The sequence below is a fragment of the Oreochromis niloticus genome, linkage group LG18 (assembly GCF_001858045.2).
Source record: "Oreochromis niloticus isolate F11D_XX linkage group LG18, O_niloticus_UMD_NMBU, whole genome shotgun sequence".
NCBI classification, from domain to species: Eukaryota; Metazoa; Chordata; class Actinopteri; order Cichliformes; family Cichlidae; genus Oreochromis; species Oreochromis niloticus.
In genome coordinates, this window is record NC_031982.2 from 680,618 (window position 1) to 705,909 (window position 25,292).

The 25,292-nt window shown below is 42.4% G+C and overlaps 1 protein-coding gene across 1 annotated transcript in view; it reads left to right on the top strand.

Annotated features, from left to right (window-relative positions):
- Positions 1-19,121, top strand: part of si:ch211-207d6.2 (sickle tail protein) — a 73,772-nt gene extending 54,651 nt beyond the window's left edge. The window contains exons 16-23 of the mRNA XM_013266811.3: positions 4,974-5,265; positions 6,890-6,985; positions 8,489-8,705; positions 8,795-8,879; positions 10,368-10,577; positions 11,938-13,854; positions 14,737-14,859; positions 18,957-19,121. Coding sequence (XP_013122265.1) covers positions 4,974-5,265; positions 6,890-6,985; positions 8,489-8,705; positions 8,795-8,879; positions 10,368-10,577; positions 11,938-13,854; positions 14,737-14,859; positions 18,957-18,983 — 2,967 coding nt within the window. The 3' untranslated portion in view covers positions 18,984-19,121. The remainder of the gene's footprint in view (positions 1-4,973; positions 5,266-6,889; positions 6,986-8,488; positions 8,706-8,794; positions 8,880-10,367; positions 10,578-11,937; positions 13,855-14,736; positions 14,860-18,956) is intronic.
- The last annotated feature ends 6,171 nt before the right edge of the window (positions 19,122-25,292 follow it).

Sequence of the window (25,292 nt, forward strand, 5' to 3'; positions counted from 1 at the left end):
AGTTGGCATCATGGCCGTCGAGGACGGCCTCCGGACAGAGTTCGTCACCACCGCTGGCATCGTGGCCTCCGGACCTGCGCAGTGGCCGCCACTGCCTTCCACGTGGTCGGCCTCCAGATTGGTTTTGCCAGCGCTGCCGCCGTTGCCATGTGCACGGTCGGCCTCCAGAACTGTTTGCCCGCTGCCGCTGCTGCCGCTGCTGCTGTGTGCACGGTCGGCCTCCAGAACTGTTTGCCCGCTGCCGCTGCTGCCGTGTGCACGGTCGGCCTCCAGAACTGTTTGCCCGCTGCCGCTGCTGCCGTGTGCACGGTCGGCCTCCAGAACTGTTTGCCCGTCGCCGCCGTTGCTGTGTGCACGGCCGGCCCCCTGAACTGTTTTGGCTCTCGTGTTGTCGACCTCCGGGTCGACCCCCTGACCTGTTTGTGGACTCTTGTTGAGCTCTAGTTTCGTTTTGTTTTTGGTGTGTTTTCCTGTGTTCTTGGACTGTTTTCTTGTGTTTTTTGGTCTGTTTGGACGCTCTTGCTCCTTGTTTTTTGTTTGGTTTCTGTCCCTCCGTCCTGGACCCCCTCCACCCACCCTGGCCTGGTGCTCTGGTTTTGTTCTGTTTTTTCGTGTAGGGCTGTCGGGAGCCAGCCCTTTGAGGGGGGGGTACTGTCACGGTTCTGGGTCCGTTGGACCCAGTATTTTGAGTTTATTATGCTTTGGTTAATTTTGCATCTGGGATTGTTTTCTTGTTGTGGATATGATATTGTCTATTGTTTGAGTTTCATGTATTATTTTCTGTCCGTCCCTCAGTGTCGAGTCCGCGTCCTTGTGTAGTGTTCTTGTTTCCTGTTTTATTGTGAAGGTCTTCGTCTCATGTAAGTGTGTTCAGTTTACCTCCCTTGTCTCGTCTCGTTAATTACTCCCAGCTGTGTATCCACCATGTCACATCCGTGTGTTTCCCTGCTGCCAACCGTCATCTGTTTTCTGCTCGCTGTTATTCGTGTTCAGGTTTGTGTTCTTGTTCAGGGTCAGTAGTTTAGTTATCCCAGTATAGTTTAGTTCTCCGTTTACCATTTTGTCCATCTCTTTGTTGTGTTTAATAAACCACCCTCACACCTTTACAAGTGCCTGCGTTTGGATCCTCCTTTAATTCCCACACGGCTCATCTCACTCGCCGTGACAGTCCCATATTTTATGAAACATATTGTCCCTACTATGTAAATTACATGTTAGGTAGTCTAATGACACATATTCCACTACTGTCCACTGAGTCTTAGATGGGGCCGTGTCCATGATCCAGTTCCTAGGACACATTTCCTTGCTCAGAACGTTAACAGCCTGTAGAGCTGCTTTGCAAACTTCCCCCTGATTTTGTCATTCGCCGCTGCGAGCAGCATACACAATGAATTCAGTGTCAGTATAGAAGATGTTCACACTTAATAACAAACCAAAATTGTTATATTTTCCTGCAGGACTAAAGACAGTGCATGTGGTTGCCCACCTCTATTTAACACTTTGGGCAAAGTGGAGAAACGTCTGAATTGTATTTATAGCGTTGAGAAGGTGATATGTGAGCTCGGTGTAGAATTTTAATTTGGATTGCAAAAGGGCACAATTACTTTTATACATCTGGTCGAAGGCAAGCATGACCCTTATTCCCAGATACGTAAAATGGAGAAGGGGTTTTTGTTTTAGACTGCCCAGTGGCATCGCTTCTGATTTGTTGAAATTAATTTTATAGCCTGAGATATCACTAAACGTGTTAATAGTTTCAACCAGGGAAGGGATTGATGTTTCCGGCTGAGTCAACACAACGAATACATCACCAGCATACAAAGTCATCTTATGCTTTGTCCTATGTATGGACCATGTATGTCTGCCTGAGCTCGTACTGCCTTTGCCAGTGGCTCTATAGCTAAGGCAAAATATAAGGGGGAGATGGGACAGCCTTGTCTGGTTCCCTTCAGTATCTGGAAGTTGGAGGACCGCACCCCATTTGTGAGAACTGCAGAGCAGGGATTGTTATAAAGCAGTTTAATTCAATTTATTAAATTCCGACTGAAACCGAATAGGTGTAGTGTACAAAACAGGTAAGACCATTCGACACGGTCAAATGTCTTCTTGGCATCAAGGGAGATCACAACACCAGGCAGAAACTTTTGATGGAAGAACTGGATCATATTCAAAAACCTACCCATGTTATTATATGAGTTGCGCTGTCTAATGAAACCCGTCTGGTCCTTGTTAATTAACAAAGAGAGCGAGAGTTCTAGACATTTTGCTAATATCTTGGAGAAGAGTTTCAGAATCACGTTCAGTAAGGAGACTGGCCTGTAAGAGGCGCAATCTTCAGGTAGCTTACCCTTTTTAAGTATAAGGGATATATTGGATTTGCCTTCTTCAAATGAACTTTGCCGGGTCAAGATGGATAAAATGGTAATAAAACAAACTCTAGTAAAGTGAAAAATTGCATATATCTGGGGGGCGCTAGTGAGGCATGTGCGAGTGAAGACGTCCCTCGGGGTAGCTCGTCAAAATTACTTTAAAAAAATCTTTTAATACGCTCAAAAGCACATCAAACACATTTTTTCGTCAAATTCATAACCTGCTGATTACTGTGGATATAATTCTTGGAGCCTCTCGACAATGGTGAAGCCCAGACTTAAGAAGAAAGATGCGAGCGATGTAGGCCTGGCAGCCTCTTTGGACTCACCTGGTGGGGGCCTGCACTGGAAAAGGATGAATGCAAGCCATCGAATAAAGCGCTACTAACCGCTATAACTAGCTTGCGTTCAGAGATAAATTCCATCAAGTCTGAATTGTGCGCTACACTGGACACTCATATATTAGAGATTTCTACAACCATAAGAGGTGAGATATCACCCTTGAACCACAGCATCAAGGCCTCAATTTCGGATATAAAAAGCGACGTGGCCAGGCATGATAACACTTTGACTGAACTGCAGGCCTGTGCCTCAAACCACTCTGACACCATCGCCACTCTCTAGGCCACTGTGGAGCGTTTGTCTATGGAGTTAAAGAAGTTAGATCAGAAATGTGAAGATCTGGAGGCATGCTCCAGGAGGAATAATGTAAGAATCGCGGGAATATCAGAAGGCACAGAGTGACCCAAGATGACTGAGTTTGTTTCACAACTTTTAGTGGAGGCGCTATCTCTCAAGGAGAAGCCACTTATGGATCGAGCTCATAGAGTGAATCGCCAACGTCCCAAACAAAGTGATTCTTCTCAGCCCATCATCTTGAGATTGCACTACGCAATCGCAAGGAAAATCGCAAGGAAATTCTGCGCAAAGCTGCAGAGAACAGGAACCTGACGTATAAGGGGTTTAAAATAAACATTTCCCCAGATTTCCCTCCCTCTGTTGCCAAACGCAGAGCTGGATTTGCAGAAGCGAGAGGAATACTACGTGGGATGCCCAGCGTCAGGTACGGACTGGTACCAGACAAAAACGGACGGTATTTGATTGTAGTTGGGGAGCTGTTTTCTATACCTCTCACTCTACTGAGTATATACGCTCCGAATGTGGATAGTCCATCTTTCATAAAAAAGTGATGGCAGGTATCGCAGACATGTCCCAAACAAACCTTGTCATTGGTGGGGATTTTAACTGTGTGTTGGACCCCTACCTTGACAGATCTTCTTTAACTAAGCAGGTCAGGAACAACTCCAGTGCATTTCTTAACACCTTTATTGATAATTCGAATGTGTCTGATGTTTGGAGAATTGCAAACCCCACTGGCAGGGATTACTCTTTCTTTTCAACTAGGCATAATTCATATAGTACAATTGACTACTTTCTTTTGGATGCCAAATTAATGCCATAAATCATTGACACAAAATGTCACAATATTGTCATCTCGAATCACTCCCCTGTCACATTAACCTAAAACATCCAAAATGCAACTGGACCGCAGCAAATATGGAGGCTTAACCCTCTACTGTTAAGCGAGAAGGATTTTCATGAATATTTGGAGAAACAGATCTCTCTGTATTGATGTAAATGGCAACTCAGAAACTAAGCCTGCTATACTTTGGGAGCATATTTAAGTGGTGCTATTATCTCTTTTGAATCAGCCAGAAGGAAGAGAAACCGGGCTAAGCTCCTTGACTTGGACCAACAAATTAAAGATTTGGATAAAGAGAACACCCAAACGCCATCCACTATGCTACATAAGAGAACACTGTCTTTACAGTTTTTCTGAATTGCTAAAACACATTTCCTAAAATCTCATCTCTTTGTCTCAAAACACTAAACACAAACTCCAAAATTCAAGCTACACACACAAAACCTTCGACTTGTCTTGCAAAACCAAACATTTGACCCAAAACTATTTGAACTTTACTCAAAATTAAGCACTACTGTCAAAAAACCACACAAAACCAGCCAATGTGCAAACACAACTTAGCAATGATTACACACTACAAAAATAAATACAAAACACTGTGAGATAGCTGGAAAATAATATTTATCTATTCATTCATTTATTCATGTACTCACATTTTAACTAAAAAAGAACTGCAGTAAAAAAGATATATATATTAAAAAATTACATAGTTTTACAGCATATTCAGATAATTTATTCCGCCTCAGCATCATGCCTCTGTGCTGGGTCAGGCCACAGGACTTCATCCACATCACATGCCATGGTCTCCCTTGCAAAGCAACAAGGAAAGAATCCTTTAGCATGCCGAATTCAGCCCTGGCAAGATTCCAGTCCTATCTCACCACATGCTCCATTCAATGCTTGAAGTAGATTTTCCTGTGTGTAAGGGTTTCAGTCGTATACTTTACATCTCCACTTTTAGGTCGTATTTAGAAATCGTTTCCAGTCTGTTTTAGAGTAATTGTTGTCAGTCTGGTTCAGACCACGATTGTCTGTCTAAACTGCATTCTTGTGGTATTTTAAAAAAAAGCCTCATTCAGTTTTGTACCTAGTTTGAAACAAACTTTCACTATTCTCCACAGACAACAGAGAAACAAACTCAAGGGCACAGCCTCAGTGGAAAAGCCAGCTGTATGAGTCAGTCCAGCCCCAGCCGAGTGAAAAAGCCAGCCAACTTCAGTTCTAGCCACACTCAACCTCCCAGCACCAGTATCGACTTTAACCAGGTCCTACAAGAGGTCCAGGCCAGCGTAATGGAGTCTATCCCTAGTTTGGATGTGTCAGAATTCAGAGTGAACAATTCTGCCTCACAACATACAGCTCGACTTGCATCAAAATCAGAACAGAACACACCTCTGAACCTGACACTGCAAGGTAGAGTCCCTCTAACCCTCAATGCTTCTCATGCAGTTTGTTTTTTGTTTTTGTTTGCGCCTGTCCTGTCCAGCACTCTAACAATCAGAATTATTGTCTGTAGGCCCAAAAAATGCCCAACAGATTTATTTTCCCAAGTGCATCAACACGGCTTTTGCTGTACCGGTCCACTTGATTATCATAGTTTATTTGATCTTTATTATTGATGTATTTATTTTTTTACTTTTAAGTTATTACAATCAGAATGGACATTACTGGGGGACGGGAAAGAGAAAGACAAAGAAAAGAGAAGTTAGAAAGAGACTCAACAGAAAGAGGGAAAGAAAAAAACAGGAGAAGAGAGCTAGAGAGAAAAGACACAAAAAATCTGTTTGATCGCCTGCTGAAAAACAAAAAACAAGCAAAAAGAGAACAACACAGTAGGGAAACCACAGCAACAACCACCGTAAGCATCAGTAACAGTAAATAATAAATATTGAATGTTACTGACCGGCACACAAGACTGACAATGCACAATATGTTTAGAGGCAGCAGCCAACCAAGATAGTGTGTGTCTGTGAGGGAGGGGCTAGAGCCAGCTCCTCCACTGACCTATTGTTATAACCCTTGAAATTTGAAGAAATTTTGGGGTTTTTTGCCAATCAGCACTGTATAGTGTCATAAATATGTGTTAAGGCATGCATGAAACCCTTTGTTATTGTGTTTAAATTCAACAATTCTTAACTTTTCTTTTCTTTTTTTTTCTTTTCTTTTTTTTGCCTGTCCCATTTGGTTGTTTAGCCGTCAGAATTGTTGTCTGAAGGCCAATGAGGATACCCAATGGATTTACTTTACCAAGTGGATCATCACAGCCTTGCCGTATTGGTCCATTTGATCGACCTTTGTTGTTATTATTTATTTTATTTTGTTTTCAGTTGTTACAGACGGGACAGACATGACTAGGGGATAGGAAAGGGAGAAAGAAAGATGAAGGAAAAGAAAAACATAGGGGAAGAGGGACAGTGAGAAAGGGCACTTAAAAAGAGAAAGAGAGAAAGGAAAAAAAACCTCCTGGATCACCTGTTGAGAGAAAAAGAAGAGAAAACAAGCAAAAAAAGAGAGCAACATAATAAACACAACACCATCGCATTAATCTGGCTAAGTGTAAATAGCAGTAAATACTAAATATTGAATGTTGTGGTGCAGCACGCAGGACCGACAGCGCACAATGTGCTTTGAAGTAGCAGCCAAGAAAGGTGTAGTTTATGTCTATGGACAGTGAACACCCGTGTGCACACCTGTGTGGATCAGCGCGCTTGTATTCAAAAGGTTTCCAAAAGGTTTCCCCATGTAACGGTCTGCTAGAGGGTGTAGGGAGTCATAGCCCCGTCCGCCAGGGCATGAAGGCCCTGCCAATTCTTAACTTTTCACTTCAAATATTTTTTGTATTTGACCATGGGACTCTTGTCTGGCTCGTGGTCTGGCTGCCCAAAACAATATGAAACATTATGGCTTCAATAACCAGTTTATAATGGTGAACTATAAAGTGGTAGTGTGATTTTTATGTTAAGTCTAAATTACTTTTTTAGTTGAGCATATTGTGACCAGCTAATACAGATACTTTGTGTTTGTGCTAAAATCTCAGGGGAGGATCAGGCACTTGTATTTGCCTCCCAGCAAGACACACCTTCCAAACAAAGTGATCAAGGGGACTCCACTAATTTAAAACCCCCAAACACAGGTATGACTCCAGTTTGAAGAAAGATATCACCTTAGATATCACCACCTTGTAGTAAGTTAATACAGCTCTTTTCATTCTTATCAAGGTCATTTACACTGCTCAAAAAAATTCAAGATCTAAGTGAGGAAAACAAACATGATGAATATCAGTAGTGATATGGATATTTAATGTGTTAGAAACAAAAGGAGCTGCAGTGTTTGATGGAAATTAAAATAATCAATATAAAGAGGGCTGAATTCAAAGACACCTCGAAAATCATAGTGAAAAAATGATTTGGCACACTAGTGCTAAAATGTCATTACAGCAACTCAAAATGGTACTCAATAGTTTTTATGGTCCCCACATGCTTGTATGCATGCCTGATAACGTTGGTGCTCAGACAGATGTTCTACAGAATTTAAGACAGGCAGGCACGGAGGCAGGTCAATCAATTCCTTCAAACTCAGGAACTGCCAGCATACTCTCACATGAAGCTGGGCATTGTTGGGCACCACGAGGAACCCAGAAACCCCAGCACCAGCACATGGTCTGACAATGGGTCCAAGGTTTTCATCCTGATGCTTGATGAAAGTAAGGCTGCCTTGCCTAGCCAGTAGAGGTCTGTGCGATATGCCTCCCCAGACCGCCACTGATCCACCAACAAACTGGTCCTGTTGATTGATGTTACAGGCAGCATAACATTCTATTTTGCTTCACCCTGTGACCCTTTTGCATCTGTCACATGTGCTCAGGATGAACGTCATCTGTGAAAAGCACCTGACAACAGTGGTGCAGCTGCCAGTTATTATTATTTGAAAATGTCAGTCAGGCTCCACAGCACTGGGCAATAAGCACAGGGCACACTAGCCTGAGCATGCTGTCGGGTCCTCAGGCCACCTTCATGAGGTCTGTTTCTGATTATTTGATCAGAGACATTCACACCAGCCTGATGGAGGTCATTTTGTAACTTTGTCAGCACTCACGTTATTCCTCCTTGCACAAGAGAGCAGATAACAGACCTTGCTGATGGGTTAAGGATTTTCGACGGCCCCCTCCTTCTCTCATAGGGTAACTGCCTGTCTCATGGAATCCCCTCCATGCTGGACCCTCTGCTGAAACTCCTGGAGGAGTTGGACTACCTGTGTGACTTCTGTAGGGTGCAAGTATCACCTTATGGCACCAGTAGGGACACTGACTCTAGCCAAATGCAAAATTACTGAAACAACAGTCAGAAAAGATGAGGAGAGGAAAAATTTCAGTGGCTTCCACCTATAAAACCTTTCCTGTTTTGGGAGTTGTCTCACAGTTGTCCCTCTAGTACTCATGTTGTTAATTTCATTAATTGTTCCTTTAAGTTATTTGAGCAGAGTAGCTTCTCAAAGCAGTTTCAAGATCATCTTAAATGGCATCACAATGAAACCAGGCTGATTAAATATTTCAAAATAGGCAGACATTAATTTACATAATTTTTTTTCATTTATATGAAAGACAATTTATTAAATGACAGCACTGTAATGTGTTTAGCTCCAGCATCAGTGTCACAGCTTCCTGCAGCCGCTGTGGACCTTCAGTCATCGGCTGGTCTTTCAGCTACCTCATCAGCTTCTCCTGGTGCCGAGTGCAGCAGCCGGCCACAGGTGGAAAAACCACGCCGCTCCAGCTTAGATAAGGAGATGAAGCACAGTCCAGACAGGGCAGGCAAGAGCCCCCCTCTTCCTCCTCCTCCTCCTCCTCCACGGAGGTCAGTTGATCACTGAGCATCAGGAAGGACTTCTACTGGCTAAAATCATAATTCACCTAATATTTGTGTTTGTTTTATTGTCTTCTCAGAATTCATGCTGTCACTTCAGTTCTTACAACAGGAAGGTCAGGAGAGGTGGTCTTTGTAACTAGGAAAGAACCTGTTGGAGTCCAGGTTTGTTGTGTCTTCAGCTAAGACAGGTGTACCATGGACACTTCCAGTCTGGCCCGTCACCATCCTGACATGAATAACTTTACATGCTAACTAGTGCTAAGTGGAAGTACATTATACATTTTCCCATAAAAATACTTTCTTAAAATACTATTTTGTTTTTGAAATGTTTTACATTATATAAAGAAGAGTCACAATAAAGAACAAGCTAGGAGAAAAGAATGAAAATAACTTAAAATTAGCCTCCAGATACACTATTTTGTTGAAGGGATTCACTCATCCACATTATTAAATTCAGGTGTTCCAATCACAGGTATATAGAATCAATCACCTAGGCAAGCAGACTGCTTCTACAAACATTTCAGAAGCTTTATATCACAAGTACAATGTAAAGTGTTGGATGCAGTGGGGTAAAGCATGCCACCGCTGTACTCTTGAGCAGACGTGTTCTCTGGAGTGACAAATCACGCTTCTCCATCTGGCAATCCGATGGAGGAGCCTGGGTTTGGTGGTTTCCAGGAGAACAGTGTAAAATTTGGTGAAGGATTGTTTTTCAGGTGCTGGTCTCAATCCCTTAGTTCCTGTGAAAGGAAGTCTTAATGCTTCAGCATACCAAGACATTTTCATCCTCCAAACTTGTAGGAACATCTTCCCGTTCAAACATGACTGCACACCAGTGCACAAAGCAACATCCAATAAGACATGGCTGCGGAAGTTTGATGTGTGGCCTCACAGAATCCTGACCTCAACCCGATAGAACACCTTTGGGATGAATTAGAGTGGAGACTTCTCATCCAACATCAGTGTCTGACCTGCAATTCTGAAAAAATAGTCAAAATTTCCCATAAAAAATGGGAAATTTTTTGAGGCAACTGAATTTCAATTCAATTCAGTTCCTGTTAAACTGGAAAGACTCCAGTTTAACAGGAAGAAACCAGGTTTAGTAAGAGGCAACTGGTTGGGGTGAGAGAAGGGAGACAAGTCATAAGACGTGCCCTGGAAGAGAGCCAGAGATTAATAATAACTCATAATTAAATGCACTGTGATGTATAAACACATAGTGAGTGAAAAGGGGTGAGAGGAGGAGAAATGCTCAGTGCATCATGGAAAGCCCACAGCAGCCTAAATCTATTGCAGCATAACTAAGGGAGGATTCAGGGTCACCTGATCCAGCCTGAACTATAAGCTTTGTAAAAAAAAAAGAAAAAAGGAAAGCCTTAAGCCTAGTCTTAAAATTAGAGAGGGTGTCAGTCTAGTTTACTAGTTTACTAGTGTCTGTGTTAGCCCTTTGGGTGACCTCAGCACCTCAGGGTGACAAAATGTTAAACCTATGACATCAAATTGTAGTTTAATTAATATTACACAGCCTTTCACAACAGCCAACAGCGCATTCTTGTTTAAAAAAGATGAAGTGACTCCAGGGGTTTTAGACAATGTGCTTTCTCAGTGACAGAAGACACCTTAATTCATTCTGTTCTGTGTTTTCACAAGCAGTCTGCACAGGATGAGGCTGATAAAGAAAAAGAGCTATCTCTAGTTCCTCAGCTCAAACCTCCACGACAGCCACCAGAGGTCAAACACAAACCCCAGATGTTTACTGCTGCACCTCTGGCTATATCCACCTCTGCCCCTGCTGCAGTGTCAGCACAAAGACAAGAGGAGGAGGAAGAAGAAGAGGAGAAATTCTTGAAAGAGCTGCAGGTATGCTAAATAAATAGTTATTTTTAAGATAAAATTTTTAATCTGAAGAAAACACCAGGTTGCTAATACTGAGATGAGCATGTGGAAAGCGAAATGTAACAGTTAAAAATCCAGGTTTGTGTTTTAGTTTAGCATGCTTCTGCTTTGACTAATAATTTCAGGATTTTCTCTGCTAAAGCTGAACTTTACTTTACTTGTTTTCCTGATAATAATGAATTTCTCATGACAAACTAACATTAAAGCTGTTTCAGAAAAATAAATTTCCAGTGAGCATCACTGGAAAATATTTTGCCTTGTGTTTGCTGTAAGTTACTCCTGAACATATGGGGTGGCTGTAGCTCAGGAGGTAAAGCAGATCATTTACTATTCAGTGGTTCAGTCCCCGACTCCTCTGATGCATCCCTCGAAGTGTGAATGTTAGCTTGAAAGCACTTAAGCCTAAAAACGTGCTTGTATGAATGGGTCAATGAGGCATGTTGTCTAAAGTGTTTTCAGTGCTCAGGTAGAGTAAAAGCTCTTTATAAGAACCAGTCCATTTACTTTACCATTTGTGATTATGTGCAGTGTGAAATATTGCCATGTTGCCATAGAAGTTCACCTTTATATGTTTTTTGTTAGCTCTGGTTTAACTCATCTGGAAGTTTGTTACATTGTCATGTAATTCTGTTTCTGACATTAAATCGTGGCTGAAATTAACTTTTGCAACCTAACTGTATGCATTATATTCATGTCACTTTGATTCTTTAATTTCCTATTACAAAAACAAGAAGAAAAAAAGATTACAGTGAGGAATTAGGAGTAAAATGAAGGTTTAGTTTTTCTTAGCCCATATGAGAAAGTTCCTTTCTTCATAAACATGCTGTCAGCAGGTTCACAAACTCGGTAATTAGTGCACCTGCCCGTGCTGTTTGTGCTCTGTACCTACCTTTTTGGAAAAATAAACTGTAGCTGTTCACGTTCTTTGGCTCTTCAAATAATTCATTTCCTTTTAAACTGGGATCAAACTTTGTTTCACCCTTAAACCATTTATTGCTAAACACTGAGTTGTGGGTTTTTTCATATCAGTTCATGGGTTAAATATGGTGGCGGCAGCACCATGCATCGCAATAGAGAATTAGTGTGCCAAGGCCTTCTCTAGGGAAAAAAGTCATTCATTCTGTCTCAAGAGCTATTCCATTAAAAATCATCAATAGTTGATTGTCATATAACTGCTCTGATCATTGCTGTATTACATTTAAAGTAAAATAATGAATGATTGTACTGAGAAAACGTGGATGTAAATTTAAAGTAATTATTGTACAGAAAAGGTGAAATATGTACTGTTTCTTTTGTTGTTTCATATTACCTTTTCTATTTATAGGTGACAGAACTGGCAAATAAGAGTCACTCATCAGGTGGAAATAAACAAAATGCAAAAAAGGAGAGGACATCTCTAAATTCACAAGTAGCTAATGAGTTAGCAATATGTGACCAACAGTCAGACCCTCAGCTGTGCTTTACAAATGACTACCCTCTTAAACTCATAACAGCAGCTGGACTAAAAGCACACAGGGAAGGTGGGGAAAACTGTCTCGCTGAGAACAAAGTGGAGACGGTAATTGAACAAGTGCCTTCTTGTCCAACAGTAAAGGATGTGGAGATATTTCCACTGGGAACTTTAAAAGATGTTAAACGTTTCTGGAACGATGAGGAGGAGCCAACATCAAGTCAGGACAAAGATATAAAAATAAATGAACTTAGAGTAGGAAGAGTTTCACAGAAAGAAAATATTAGAACTCCTAATCAAGTGAAAGAGTTTGTGGGACAGGTATCGTCGCCAGCCGCAAAAGAAAAGAAGGTCAAGGTTACAACAGTTGTCACTCTACAGAAAGAAAACATTCAAGGATGTGCCAAAAGTCCCAAAGACATGAATGAAACCGCCAAAGAAGCATCAGAGAAGAAGTCTAATGTGATAGTAGAAACCAGAGAAAAAGAGAGGACATCAGGACCACCAGTCCAGCAGAATACGTCACTGAGGCCTGACCAGGAGTGTGTAACTTCAACCTCCGTTACAAAATCTTCCCCATTTTCACCCATCTTAAATTGTAGTAGCAAGCAGGGGAACCTGGAACAAACAGTGCTAGTATCCGGTAACCAGTTGCAATACACGGAAGATGGAGGTAGCCTGAGCTGTGATGAGGCTGGTGAGGGACCTCCCCCTCCACCCCCTCAGATTTGTAAATATAGCCGTATAATCTCCAAGACCAGAATCAGACCACAGTCCAAAGAGGAAACCTTAGCCAAAATGAATGGCTCTCAAATACAAACAGTATCTGGGGACACCGCTGGTGAGCCCACCTATGTAAGACATGAGAATCACGGTTTTGAGGACGGTAATGATCAGTTTGACAGAAAACCTATTATTGTTATCTTGAACCAGCCCGTGGACATTCAGTCGGCCTACAAGCGGCTGTCTACAATCTTTGAAAGTGAGGAAGATACTGATGGGATTTTTTCTCCAGAGAGCATTTCAGATGAGGAAAAGACAAAACAAGAGGAAGAGGAACAGGGTATTAGAAAAAGTGGTATCACGAATATTAATATCGGATCACTCACGACAGGAGATGGTCAGAATCCTCCACAAATACAGCATGAAGGACCTTCAACAGATAAAAGCTCCGTTCTTGAAAACCAGGGCCAGACTAAATCACCTTCACTTAAAAAAACCGAGACAAAAAGGAAATTTAAATTCAAGTTCCCTAAAAATAGACTGACAGCATTTAGCCAGGCTATCAGAACAGGGAACAGGGGCAAACAAAACAGGGAAGAAGTTGTTGTTGATGAGGAGGAAGTAGCAGAATATGGCACAACAGTCAAGGAGACCAAGAGCCAGACAAATGAATCGCAGATGTTTAAAATTAATAAAATGGAACAAATGAACTTGGACAAAAGCAATGCCTGCGACAGAGACATCAATATCTTCTCTTATATTAATACCAGACATTCAGAGTCACATAACTGGGTAGAAGAGCTCTGCAAAAATACATTCGACTCTATAGACAGTCTAGAGAAGTCGATTAAACAGTTGGAAATCAGTGTGGAGAGTATAACTGCCCCTGCTTCTTTATGTGACTCAACTGACAAAGCTCAGCTTAAAAGAAAAATCAAACAAGAACAAGAGAGAAGTCCGTCCAAAAGGTCAGCGACTCAGATCACTAAGGGTACAGATCCACCTGAGAGTAAGAAAGCCAAACCCCAGACTGCACGCGACACCGACAGAAACGGCAGCAAGAAACAGGTCTGAAATCCCTCTGCCCAGCTGTTTCACTTCAAATTGCTGGGATGGTGGTGGGCACCGTTACCATCTACCTCTGTATTATTTGAATTTTTCTTTCATTTGGTGTGAAAACTGCACCAGCTTTGAATTCTTCTGTCACAGAAAAATCTTTAAACTACCCAAAATTAACAAGAAAACTGATGCATTTAATCACATCTCCGATGGAAAGCTGTTTTCCTACCATAACCTACGTTTTCTGAACACAAGTGTGGGTTCTGCATTGCTGTTTGCCTTTTTCTTCTTCTTGTGTGCCTTTTAGGGAAATTCTTTGCTGCTGTTGCTGATGTTTGGAAAGGAAAACAGTACTATGTGAAAGGGTGATGTATTTCACTCATAGATGATCCTTAAAAATCCCAACTCTTCTACTGCTTTAGAAGAAGAAGAAGTAGTCAAGTTTTTTTCCACTTTAAATGACTCAGTCTTTTAAAACTACTTCAGTTGCTATCAAAAATTAGTTATAATTCTTTTTATTTTAACCTGTTAAAGGCCAGTATGAATACATAGCTTCATTGCTTGTTTTTTTTTATCGTAAAAAACAGAAAGAAACAAAAAAATGGCAGCTCCCCTGAGATGGGTCAGTGTTTGGCAGCAGCATTGATTTTCATGCATTTTTATTTTTTCTAGTGTCATAAAATGTCCGATGTCATCTGTAATCTTAGTTTATGCTTTAATCTGAAGCTCTTGACTGTTTCTAATTGAATCTTGTAAAGAAAAATACTGTATCTCCTACATGTTTTTCAGCAACACAGTAGTTTTTAACTTTGACTAGTAAAAGGGCTATATAAATGTAGTTTATCCACCATTGTCTCATGCTAACCTTTTGTTTACTTTTGTAAATGCCAGACTTCCAGCAGCACCTCCAGCTCTTCTGCTCTGCGATCTCATGCCAAATCTCACCGTGCCTCTGGTTCACCAGAGAACACTCCTAAGGGCCAGCAGCAGATCACCCAGAAACAGGCCAGCCAGGTAAATGAAATTTGAGGACACCTGATGTTAACAGCTCTGAGTCATCGTAGACTAAAGAGGAGTTCATATAATGTTTCAAGGATTTGTGTTCTTGTTTGGGTTTTTTTGGTTTGTTTTTGTTGTTGTTTTTTTGTGTCAACCATCATTATATTCTTCTACAGCTGCACCTCGCAGTGCAAAAACATAAATCATAGTTTTATAATAAATATACTGAAACTTCAATTCAATTCAGTTGTCTCTAATTCAAGTCAATAAACCTATACTTGTAACTATATTGGACAAGAGTCAATGTAACTGTGCTATTAGAAAAGCAGAAACCATGCTATACATGATAGAAATGCAAGCACTGCACGAATCTGGAGCTGTTTCAACTACTTAGGTATATATATAGAAACACCCATCTCGCCCCTGCGGGCGGTTTATCCTTCAAGCTCGGGTCCTCTACCAGAGGCCTGGGAGCTTGAGGGTCCTGCGCAGTATCTTAGCTGTTCCCAGGACTGCGCTCTTCTGGACAGAGATCTCCGATGTTGTTCCCGGGATCTGCTGGAGCCACTCGCCAAGCTTGGGAGTCACCGCACCTAGTGCTCCGATTACCACGGGGACCACCGTTACCTTCACCCTCCACATCCTCTCGAGCTCTTCTCTGAGCCCTTGGTATTTCTCCAGCTTCTCGTGTTCCTTCTTCCTGATATTGCTGTCATTCGGAACCGCTACATCGATCACTACAGCCGTCTTCTTCTGTTTGTCTACCACCACTATGTCCGGTTGGTTAGCCACCACCATTTTGTCCGTCTGCATCTGGAAGTCCCACAGGATCTTAGCTCGGTCATTCTCCACCACCCTTGGGGGCGTCTCCCATTTTGACCTCGGGACTTCCAGGTTATACTCGGCACAGATGTTCCTGTACACTATGCCGGCCACTTGGTTATGGCGTTCCATGTATGCCTTGCCTGCTAGCATCTTGCACCCTGCTGTTATGTGCTGGATTGTCTCTGGGGCATCTTTACACAGCCTGCACCTGGGGTCTTGCCTGGTGTGATAGACCCCAGTCTCTATGGATCTTGTACTCAGAGCTTGTTCCTGTGCTGCCATGATTAGTGCCTCTGTGCTGTCTTTCAGTCCAGCTTTGTCCAGCCACTGGTAGGATTTCTGGATATCAGCCACCTCCTCTATCTGCCGGTGGTACATACCGTGCAGGGGCCTGTCCTTCCATGATGGTTCCTCGCCTTCCTCCTCTTTCTTGGGTTTCTGCTGCCTGAGGTATTCACTGAACACGCTGTCAGTTGGGGCCATCTTCGTGATGTATTCGTGGATGTTTCTTGTCTCATCCTGGACTGTGGTGCTGACACTCACCAGTCCCCGGCCCCCTTCCTTCCGCTTAGCGTACAGCCTCAGGGTGCTGGACTTGGGGTGAAACCCTCCATGCATGGTCAGGAGCTTTCTTGTCTTTATGTCAGTGGCTTCTATCTCCTCCTTTGGCCAGCCTATTACCCCAGCAGGGCAGGGCGTAGGTGTTGATGGCCCGGATCTTGTTCTTACCATTCAGCTGACTCCTCAGGACTTGCCTGACCCTCTGCAGGTACTTGGTGGTTGCAGCTTTCCTAGCAGCCTCTTCATGGTTCCCATTCGCTTGCGGGATCCCCAGGTACTTGTAGCTGTCCTCTATGTCTGCAATGTTGCCTTCTGGTAGTTCAATCCCCTCAGTTCTGACTACCTTCCCTCTCTTTGTTACCATCCGACTACACTTCTCCAGTCCGAATGACATTCCAATGTCATTGCTGTATAGCCTGGTAGTGTGTATCAGTGAATCGATGTCTCGTTCACTCTTGGCATACAGCTTGATGTCATCCATGTACAGGAGGTGGCTGACAACCGCTCCGTTCCGTAGTCGGTATCCATAGCCAGTATCCGTAGCCAGTCTTGTTAATGATCTCACTGAGGGGGTTCAGGCCTATGCAGAACAGCAGTGGGGACAGAGCATGTCCTTGGAAGATCCCGCACTTGATGGTGACTTGTGCTATGGGCTTGGAGTTGGCCTCTAGTGTTGTACGCCACATCCCCATTGAGTTCCTGATGAAGGCTCTTAGGGTCCTGTTGATCTTGTACAATTCTAGGCATTCCAGTATCCAGCTGTGGGGCATTGAGTCATAGGCCTTCTTGTAATAAATCCAGGCAGTGCACAGGTTGGTCAGTCTGGTCTTGCAGTCTCGGCTGACTGTTCTGTCTACCAGTAGCTGGTGTTTTGCGCCTCTGGTATTCTTGCCAATCCCTTTCTGTGCCCCGCTCATGTATTGACCCATGTGCCTGTTCATCTTAGCCGATATGATGCCTGACAGGAGCTTCCATGTAGTACTGAGGCAGGTTATTGGTCGGTAGTTGGATGGGACCGGTCCCTTCTTGGGGTCCTTGGGGATCAGGACCGTCCGACCTTCGGTTAGCCATTCCGGGTGTCTCTCATTAACTAGCAGCATATATATATATATATGTATGTGTGTATATATATATATATATTTATGTATGTGTATATATATATATATATATGTATATATATATATATATATGTGTGTGTATATGTATATGTGTGTATGTATATATGTGTATATGTGTGTGTATATATATATGTGTGTATGCATATATGTGTATATATGTGTATATATATATATATATATATATATACATATAATGTATACATGACTAGCCTCGTGTTGTGGATGGATCATTGTACATGTTCTTGTAATTGAAGTTCAGTTCTGCATTTGCGTCTGCCTGTCTCAGATCTTTACATTAACTATTATTGAGGGGAAAAAAGTTAACCCTCATCCTTTGCTGTGCTTATGTGTAACAGAACAGTTCAGTTCAATTCAGTTTTATTTATATATCACCAAATCACAATAGCAGCTGCCTCAAGGCGCTTAATATTGTGAGGTAAAGACCCTACAATAATACAGAGAAAACCTAACTATAAGCTTTGTCAAAAAGGAGAATAGTCTTAAAAGTAGAGATAGCATCCGTCTCCTGAATCCAAACTGGGAGCTGGTTCCATAAAAGATGGACCTGAAAACTGAAGGCTCTGCCTCCCATTCTACTTTTAAATATCCACAAATAAGCCTGCAGTCTGAGAGCAAAGTTCTCATTTGGGGTGATACGGTACTATAAGGTCAGTAAGATTAGATGGGGCCTGATTATTTGAGACCTTGTATGTGAGAGCCAACATTATTTGGCAGCTAACCAACTTCACTGTAACACCTGGGAGAGCAGCCACACTGAACATGTTATTGAAGATTAAAGAATTTGGGCAATTTTAACCCTCAGTGTTTTCTGGTTTCTTTTAGTTTGGGAACCGAACAAGAGTTTGGACCCAGACAATGGCTAATGACATCAGAGTTAAGAGGTGGATAATAACAGGTGCAGAAACAGCTCTTAAATACTGCATAACAAGCTCAATATAGACAGAATAACATGTAACATGGAGCTGAATCCTGTGCTTAATGACTTCAGTTTTACTGTATTCATCAGGGAGATATGTTTGAAATATAAATTTAAAAGTAAAAAGTTATGTATTAACTCTGTGAACAGGCCTTACAGCAGATGAATAGAGTATATCAAGAATAACCTCTAGAAGGGGGTTGACTGGCTAAAGCTGTAGCGATAACAGGTATGAGTGCTGAGATCAAGTGATGTTCTCCTGTCATGTGTGTGTCACTGCCATTGATTTGTTGTAACCCGTGGTGTGTGTTTGCAGGCTGTCAGCAGAAGCAGTAAAGCATTGTGTTGTTGCTTTGCATGCTTCTATGATTAAAGCCTAGCTCGAGGAAACACCCATCTGTCCACTTCTCACTGCCCAGATGCCACTGATGACCTCCAAAACCTGTCCTCGTCCTGCTCCTCCACTGCTTCTTCACCTTCACACTTCTCTGCCTGTTTTAGATGTGCCTACCTGTCGTTCCTGAACTCTTTGCTGAAAAACTCCTTCAGTTTGTCCATCAGGCTCTTCACCTTGATCCCCCTCTCCATCCTCTTCATTTCCTTCCATTTCCTTGTCCTCACAAATCTTTTATCCCATCTCTGAATCTGAGTCGTCTCCTCCCTTCTTCTAGCCACGCCTTGTCAGCACACCACGTTAACATGAGTCCAGCCCACCGTGGGCTTCGCAGCAATGGCAAGTGTCAGCATCGCCTCGTCTTCACCTCCACCTCCATCGCGTCCACCTCGGCTAATATTACTCCTCACCCTCCTCCTCTACCTCGACTTCTTCCCCATTTTCTTCTCCCCCCATCACAGTGACTCAAGGGGCAAAGAGTGTACCAACCCCAGCATCCAACCCCAACTCTGAAGGATGTAGCAAGAAATGCACAGGGAGCCAAGCTGTACGTGTGCTGCGCACGCCGGGCACCGTAATGGCTTCAAAGGATACAGACACAGTGTCACAGTGTGTAATGCATGTATAATGCTGCATTTAATGGCATCTGGAAACACAAATGTCCTGAACAATATTACTATGAAAGAAAATGCCACACAAGACCACACAGGCCAAAAAAGTAACTGAGAAAAAAAATGTGTCTAAAAAATCCGAAATCCAAAGATACCCAATAAATAAAAGTGTCATAAAGATGCCCAGTTGCTTTTCTTTCCAAGTGCTACATGTATAATTTTATCCATGCACATAAACAAACCTTGTTCTTAACGTGTGTTTATCCCCTAATCACCATTATCAAAATGTGAGATGAAAAGAAATTAAGGTCCGGTGAAGACGGCATCTCTTTAGCTCTTCAGTCCTTCACAGAGAAGTCCAGATGTTAGAACAGTGTGTTAAATTTAGCATGCTTCACCAAGCTTTTTTAGTCTTCAGCCTGTATGTCAAAAATATAACCAGTTATGTTGAATAAAATTGTCTCAGTATATTACCTTGAATCCATAAATATTTTTTTTACATGATCTTCATGCAAATGTTGACCCTGTTCTTATGAGCTCAATGACTGCAGATAATCAAGTGAAAATATTTCCCAGCAGATTGTAAATGACTTCAAATCAGCTCGGCCTTACCCATGCACTGCACTAAATCGCTTAAGTAATTTCATGAACTGAATATAAATGCTAGGGCTAGTTTAGTTCATTAGCATAATATATAACAGGAACACAGGGAATATTTTTAACAGAGTAATTATCTTTATTAATGATGCTCACAACCTAGCAAGGTTTACTTCTAGTCGAGTATTTTCATACTATTGGGGCATTTATTAAACCAAATACTTCTTTCACCACTGGTGTTTGTCAGTAAATATTTTGATTGTTACCGTAGAAGACATTTTTAAGATATTTTTCCTCTTTGTTGCAAATTTGAAATGCTTAGTTTTAAAAAAAAAAATCCTAACGCTTCTTCCTCCTGAAAGAACTGCAAAGATGTCCATAGACAGTTCACGAGACTTTCAGTGAAAGACAGACATTGCTATGGTTTAGTCTGCTCCATTGAGTTACCAGTTAGCTATTCATTAGTTGATAAATCAGCTGAAATCCATTGAACTGGATTGCCCATTGGTTGGGCGCTGTTTTTTCTGCCTGTCATATTATCTTTGTCTATGAGTTAACTTCACAAGATGCCCACAACATTTACACCCATTGGTCAGTTCTTCAGAAGAGAAATTGAATCAAATAGCACACTGTAGTTGCTGTGTTCATCATAATGAAGCCATGGTTTAATATTTTTCAAAACCATTTTTCCAGAAAGCTTTTCCTGGTGTTTTTTTAGGTTACAGCAGAGAGCTTTCTGTTTTGGGGGTTTAATACTGCTGAATATAGAGGTTGTGACTATCAGAGTTTATCCAAAAGACAATCCAATACAGACTGTAACCTGTTTAAGAATTTAATGTGTAAAACTGTCTATAAAGAGCTTTTATGTAGCTGCTTTTAACATGAAGTGCTGTGCAAATGTTTCAGGTATTAAAAGTAAAGTGTTAAAAACTGATGCCCTGAGTATTTTTTTTTTTTTTTTGGCTTTCACTGTACTGTAGCTGGTGCATACTGTGCTCATTTCCATTTGTTTATAGTGACTCTTGTCAAAATGAATGCACTTAATGTTTTATGATGGCTTTTATTGCACTTTCAAGTATGATCATTAGACCATTATAGGAGTCCAGTGAGAAGAATCACTCGGCTCAAGCAAAAGTAAAGAATAACCACACTGACAGGCCACTTGGTTGAAGAACTAAAGCAAAAACATTTCAAATTTAAACAGTAAAAAGAATATACAGAGGTCCAGTGTTGCTCACTGATATTTACCATAGGATTGGTGTTTTAATCTCTGTAATGTCATATTGACTTCAGTTGTTGCTTCCCGTTGGGCACTGGTACCTTCCTGTCCTTTTGGATGTGCAGTTCTTTGCCCAATTACTGTGACTGTACTATTAAAAATAGTAATATGCTCCTTGTTAACTCCATTTAATGTTGTTAATGTTTTTGCTTTCACTGATAACTACCTAGTCAGTGTTGTCATGTTATAGTTTGTGTGTAATTCTTACTCTGAATTGGAATAAGTACGCGGGACAACTGTGTGCACCAACTCTTTACTCACTTTATTTCCGCCTCCCGGCATGCATTGCCAGTGTGCAACACGAAATTACACAATCGAACAATAAACACATACAGCAAATGTACCAGGGACAATTATGAATACACCACATCTCCCCTTTTAAACAAAAACAGAATATTTCTTTTCTCCCTTTCCTTTTGAGCGAGCAGTGCGCCGTCCGGCAGTGTAGGCTCCGGCTGGGATGGAAGAATCGGCAGTGTGGTTCGCAGATGTGGTGCAGTGCAGTGGTGTTGCTCTATAGGCAAGAGGAGCTAGATAAGGATCAGCTGCTTTTTTTCAGATTTTTTACAGTCTGTACAGCACGTTCTGCTTCTCCATTACTTTGCGGAAACTTGGGACTGCTTGTGATGTGCTTAAAGCTGTATGCTGCTGCGAAGTCTGCAAAGGTTTGACCTGAATACTGTGGCCCATTATCAGACATGAGGACCTCTGGGATGCCATGACGGGCGAAGAAAGATTTCAGGTGGGTAATGACATCGTTTGATTTTCTTCTGTTTAACAAAGCAATCTCAACAAATCTAGAGTGATAGTCAGAAGCGAGAAGGTACGTTTTTCCCCCTAGCACAAAAAGGTCTGTGCCTACTCTCTGCCATGGGCGGGCAGGGTATTCTGTTGGCATGAGTGGCTCACTGTGATTGTGTCTTTGTTGAATGCATGTTCTGCATTTGAACACCATCTCAGAGATTTGTTGACTCAGCCAGGGCCACCACACTCTTCGTCCTGCACGAGCTTTACATTTTACAACACCTTGATGTCCTTCGTGTAGTTTTTCCAGCACCTCATTTCTCATTGCTGAAGGAATTACAAGCCGTGTATCTTTTAGCAAAAGGCCGTCTTTAACAGTGAGTGTGGCTCGGTCAGGCCAGTAATTTCTCTGTAAAGGCTCTTGTTTTGCATGTTCTGGCCAGCCTTGGGTGCACATGTCCATGACGCAGGCACACACACTGTCCCTTTTCAGTTGTTCCTTCAGTGTTTGCATATATGTTGAACTGACAGCCATGTTTGCTACAATACTGTCCACATATGTCTGTGCTTTCCATCAGCTCTTTGTCTGACATGTTCATTGGTTTTTTCAGCAGCGAGCAGGACAAAGTATCTGCTGTCCAGAGTGAATTTCCTGGGGTGTACTGCACACTGTATGAGTAACGCATGAGTCTCATTCTGAATCACTGGATCCTGGGTGGCAAGAGATCCAGAGCTTGTCCTCCCAGTAAGGAAACGAGAGGTTTGTGGTCCGCCTAGAGACAAAAATGTTTTCCAATCAGAAAATCACGAAATCGCTCACACGTCCATGTAGATGCCAGTGCCTCTTTTTCCACTTGTGCGTATCGTTGTTCAGTAGGAAAAAGCGACCTCGACGCATATGTCACTGGTCGCCATCTTTCTTTCCACAGCTGCAAAAGAACACCTCCGAGAGCATAGGATGAAACATCTGCTGATACTTTAATGTCTCTGTTGGGGTCATACATTGCAAGCACTAGAGGTGAGGTCAGGGAATCTGTTAATGTTTTGAAAGCTCTCGCTTGGTCCATTCCCCAGTACCATGCATTCTTTTTGGAAAGAAGATCTCGCAAGGCTTTGCCTTTTTCAGCTAAATGGGGGAAGAACTTGCCCACTTGATTCACCATGCCCAGAAAAATGCGCAACTCTGACACATTAGTTGGCTCCGCCATTTCTGTAATTGCCTCCGTTTTCTTTGGGTCCGGACTGATTCCTGTATCTGCTATGATGTGACCCAAGAAAGTGATCTTGCTCTGGGAAAGCTCGCATTTTTCAACATTCAGTGTTATGCCTGCTTTTTCCACTCTTTGCAGTGTAGCATGGAGACGGGAATCGTGCTCCTGATGGTTACGTCCCCACACCAACACATCATCAATGTAACACACCACTCCTTCGAGACCCTCAATGACCTCCGCCATTGTGTGCTGAAAGTGTTCGGGCACTGAGTTGATCCCAAACGGTATGCAATTAAAATGGAACTGCCCAAAGGGTGTGATGAAGGTGGTGAGTTTGGCAGACTCATCGGACAGGGAAATCTGCCAGGAGAACATGTTAGCATCCAGTTTGCTAAACACTTTGGCTCCTGCGAGCATTCCGAGATTTGTTCAACCGACAGCAGCACATATTTCTCCCTGCACACATACTCATTTAGTCCGGTAAGGTCTACGCAAAGTCTCAGCCTAGGGCTGTTTTTCTTTGGAACAACAACCATGCCGGCACACCAATCCGTTGGTTCCTCAAGTCGGGTAATGACACCAAGTTCTTCCATTCATTGGAGTTCCTCCTTTACCCTTCCCATTAGAGGCAGAGGAAGCCTTCTCTGAGTTTTGAGCGAGTACGGCACAGCGTTTGGTTTGAGTTTAATGTGATAGGCCCGCTGCACTTTCCCTAGATCATTGGAAAGTTTAGGGTAAGTAGTCTTCAGAGTGTCCACTGAAACTGCATCAACTCGCACCAGCAGGCCAAGAGCTGTAATGGCGGGCAGGCCTAGCAGTGGAGTGTTCAGGCTTCTTACAACATAGACCTTCTCTGTTTTCTGTTTTGCTCCGTAGTTGAGCTGTAGCTTTGTAAAACCTGCAATGTCCAGTGGTGTTTTTCCAGCGCCTAACAAAGGTTTTTCTGGCTGCTGGAGAACTGGTCTTTTCTGTCATTAGCACTTAGTCCGAGTCAGCTATTACAGTCACATCTGCTCCAGTATCCAGTTTGAAAGTAATTTTTGCATCTTTCATTTGTATGTTGGCTGACCACGCCTGGCCGTCACTGGAAAGTGAGCCTTGGAAGAATCCTTGCTCCTCTTCCTCCTCAATACTTTGTACTGTCTTGCTTTGTCTGCAGACGTGCTGGCAGTGACATTTTTTTCCACATAAACGACATTTTGCATCATTTGCTGGGCACTCGAGTTTCGGATGTGGAGAGCCTCCGCACTTGTAGCGTTTGGTACTTTGTCTCTTGCTATATTGCTGTTGTGTTTTGACAGTTTTATTTTTGAACATGTTGAACTTTGTTTTGTCATGCTTTTTTATCACTCTGTCAATTGCATTTCACATTTACTTGCATCACATTTGTTTCACTTCTCAAAGCTGACTGTTGCTTTTAGATTTCTTCTGACTGCCTGGCCATATTTATAGCTTTATCCAAGTCCAAATTTTTTTCCATCTGCATGCCGCTCAGACAGCCTCATGTCAGCCAAGCCCACTACTATTCTGTCTCTTATCAGCTCATCGTGGAGCAGTCCGTAGTTACATTGCTCTGCTAATGAATGCAAGGCAGTCATGAATGCATCAACAGTCTCATTTGGCTCTTGTTTGCGCATATTGAAACGTGCGCGCTCATAAACAACATTTTTCCTTACAATGAAAAAGTTGTGGAAGCTATCTCTCACTATAGCATAGTCCTGTTGGTCTACATCACTTAACTTTAGTCCTCTCAGGACGTCATCTGCTTCGTCTACCATACAATATATGAGAGTGTTCACTTGATTTTCCTCTGAGCTCGCAGACAGATTACTTGCCTGATGAAATCTCTCGAAGCGACGGACCCATCTTGTCCATTCGTGTGGTTTGGAAAAATCAAAGGGATCCGGTGGTTGGATGCTAAACGTAGTGCTGGGAGTGCTAACCGCGGTGCTAACTCCTGCCCTCGGACGATCGTCTGCATCGTCATTTGGCATTTCCTTTTCACCTCCCACTTCTCCTCCCACTTGGCAGATGTATGGAGTCGAAGTCGCACAGCACTTCTGACACCATGTGTGATTCTTTCTCTGAATCGTAATAAGTACGCAGGACAACTGTGTGCAATAAAACCAACTCTTTATTCACTTTATTGCCAGTGCGTAACACGTAATTAC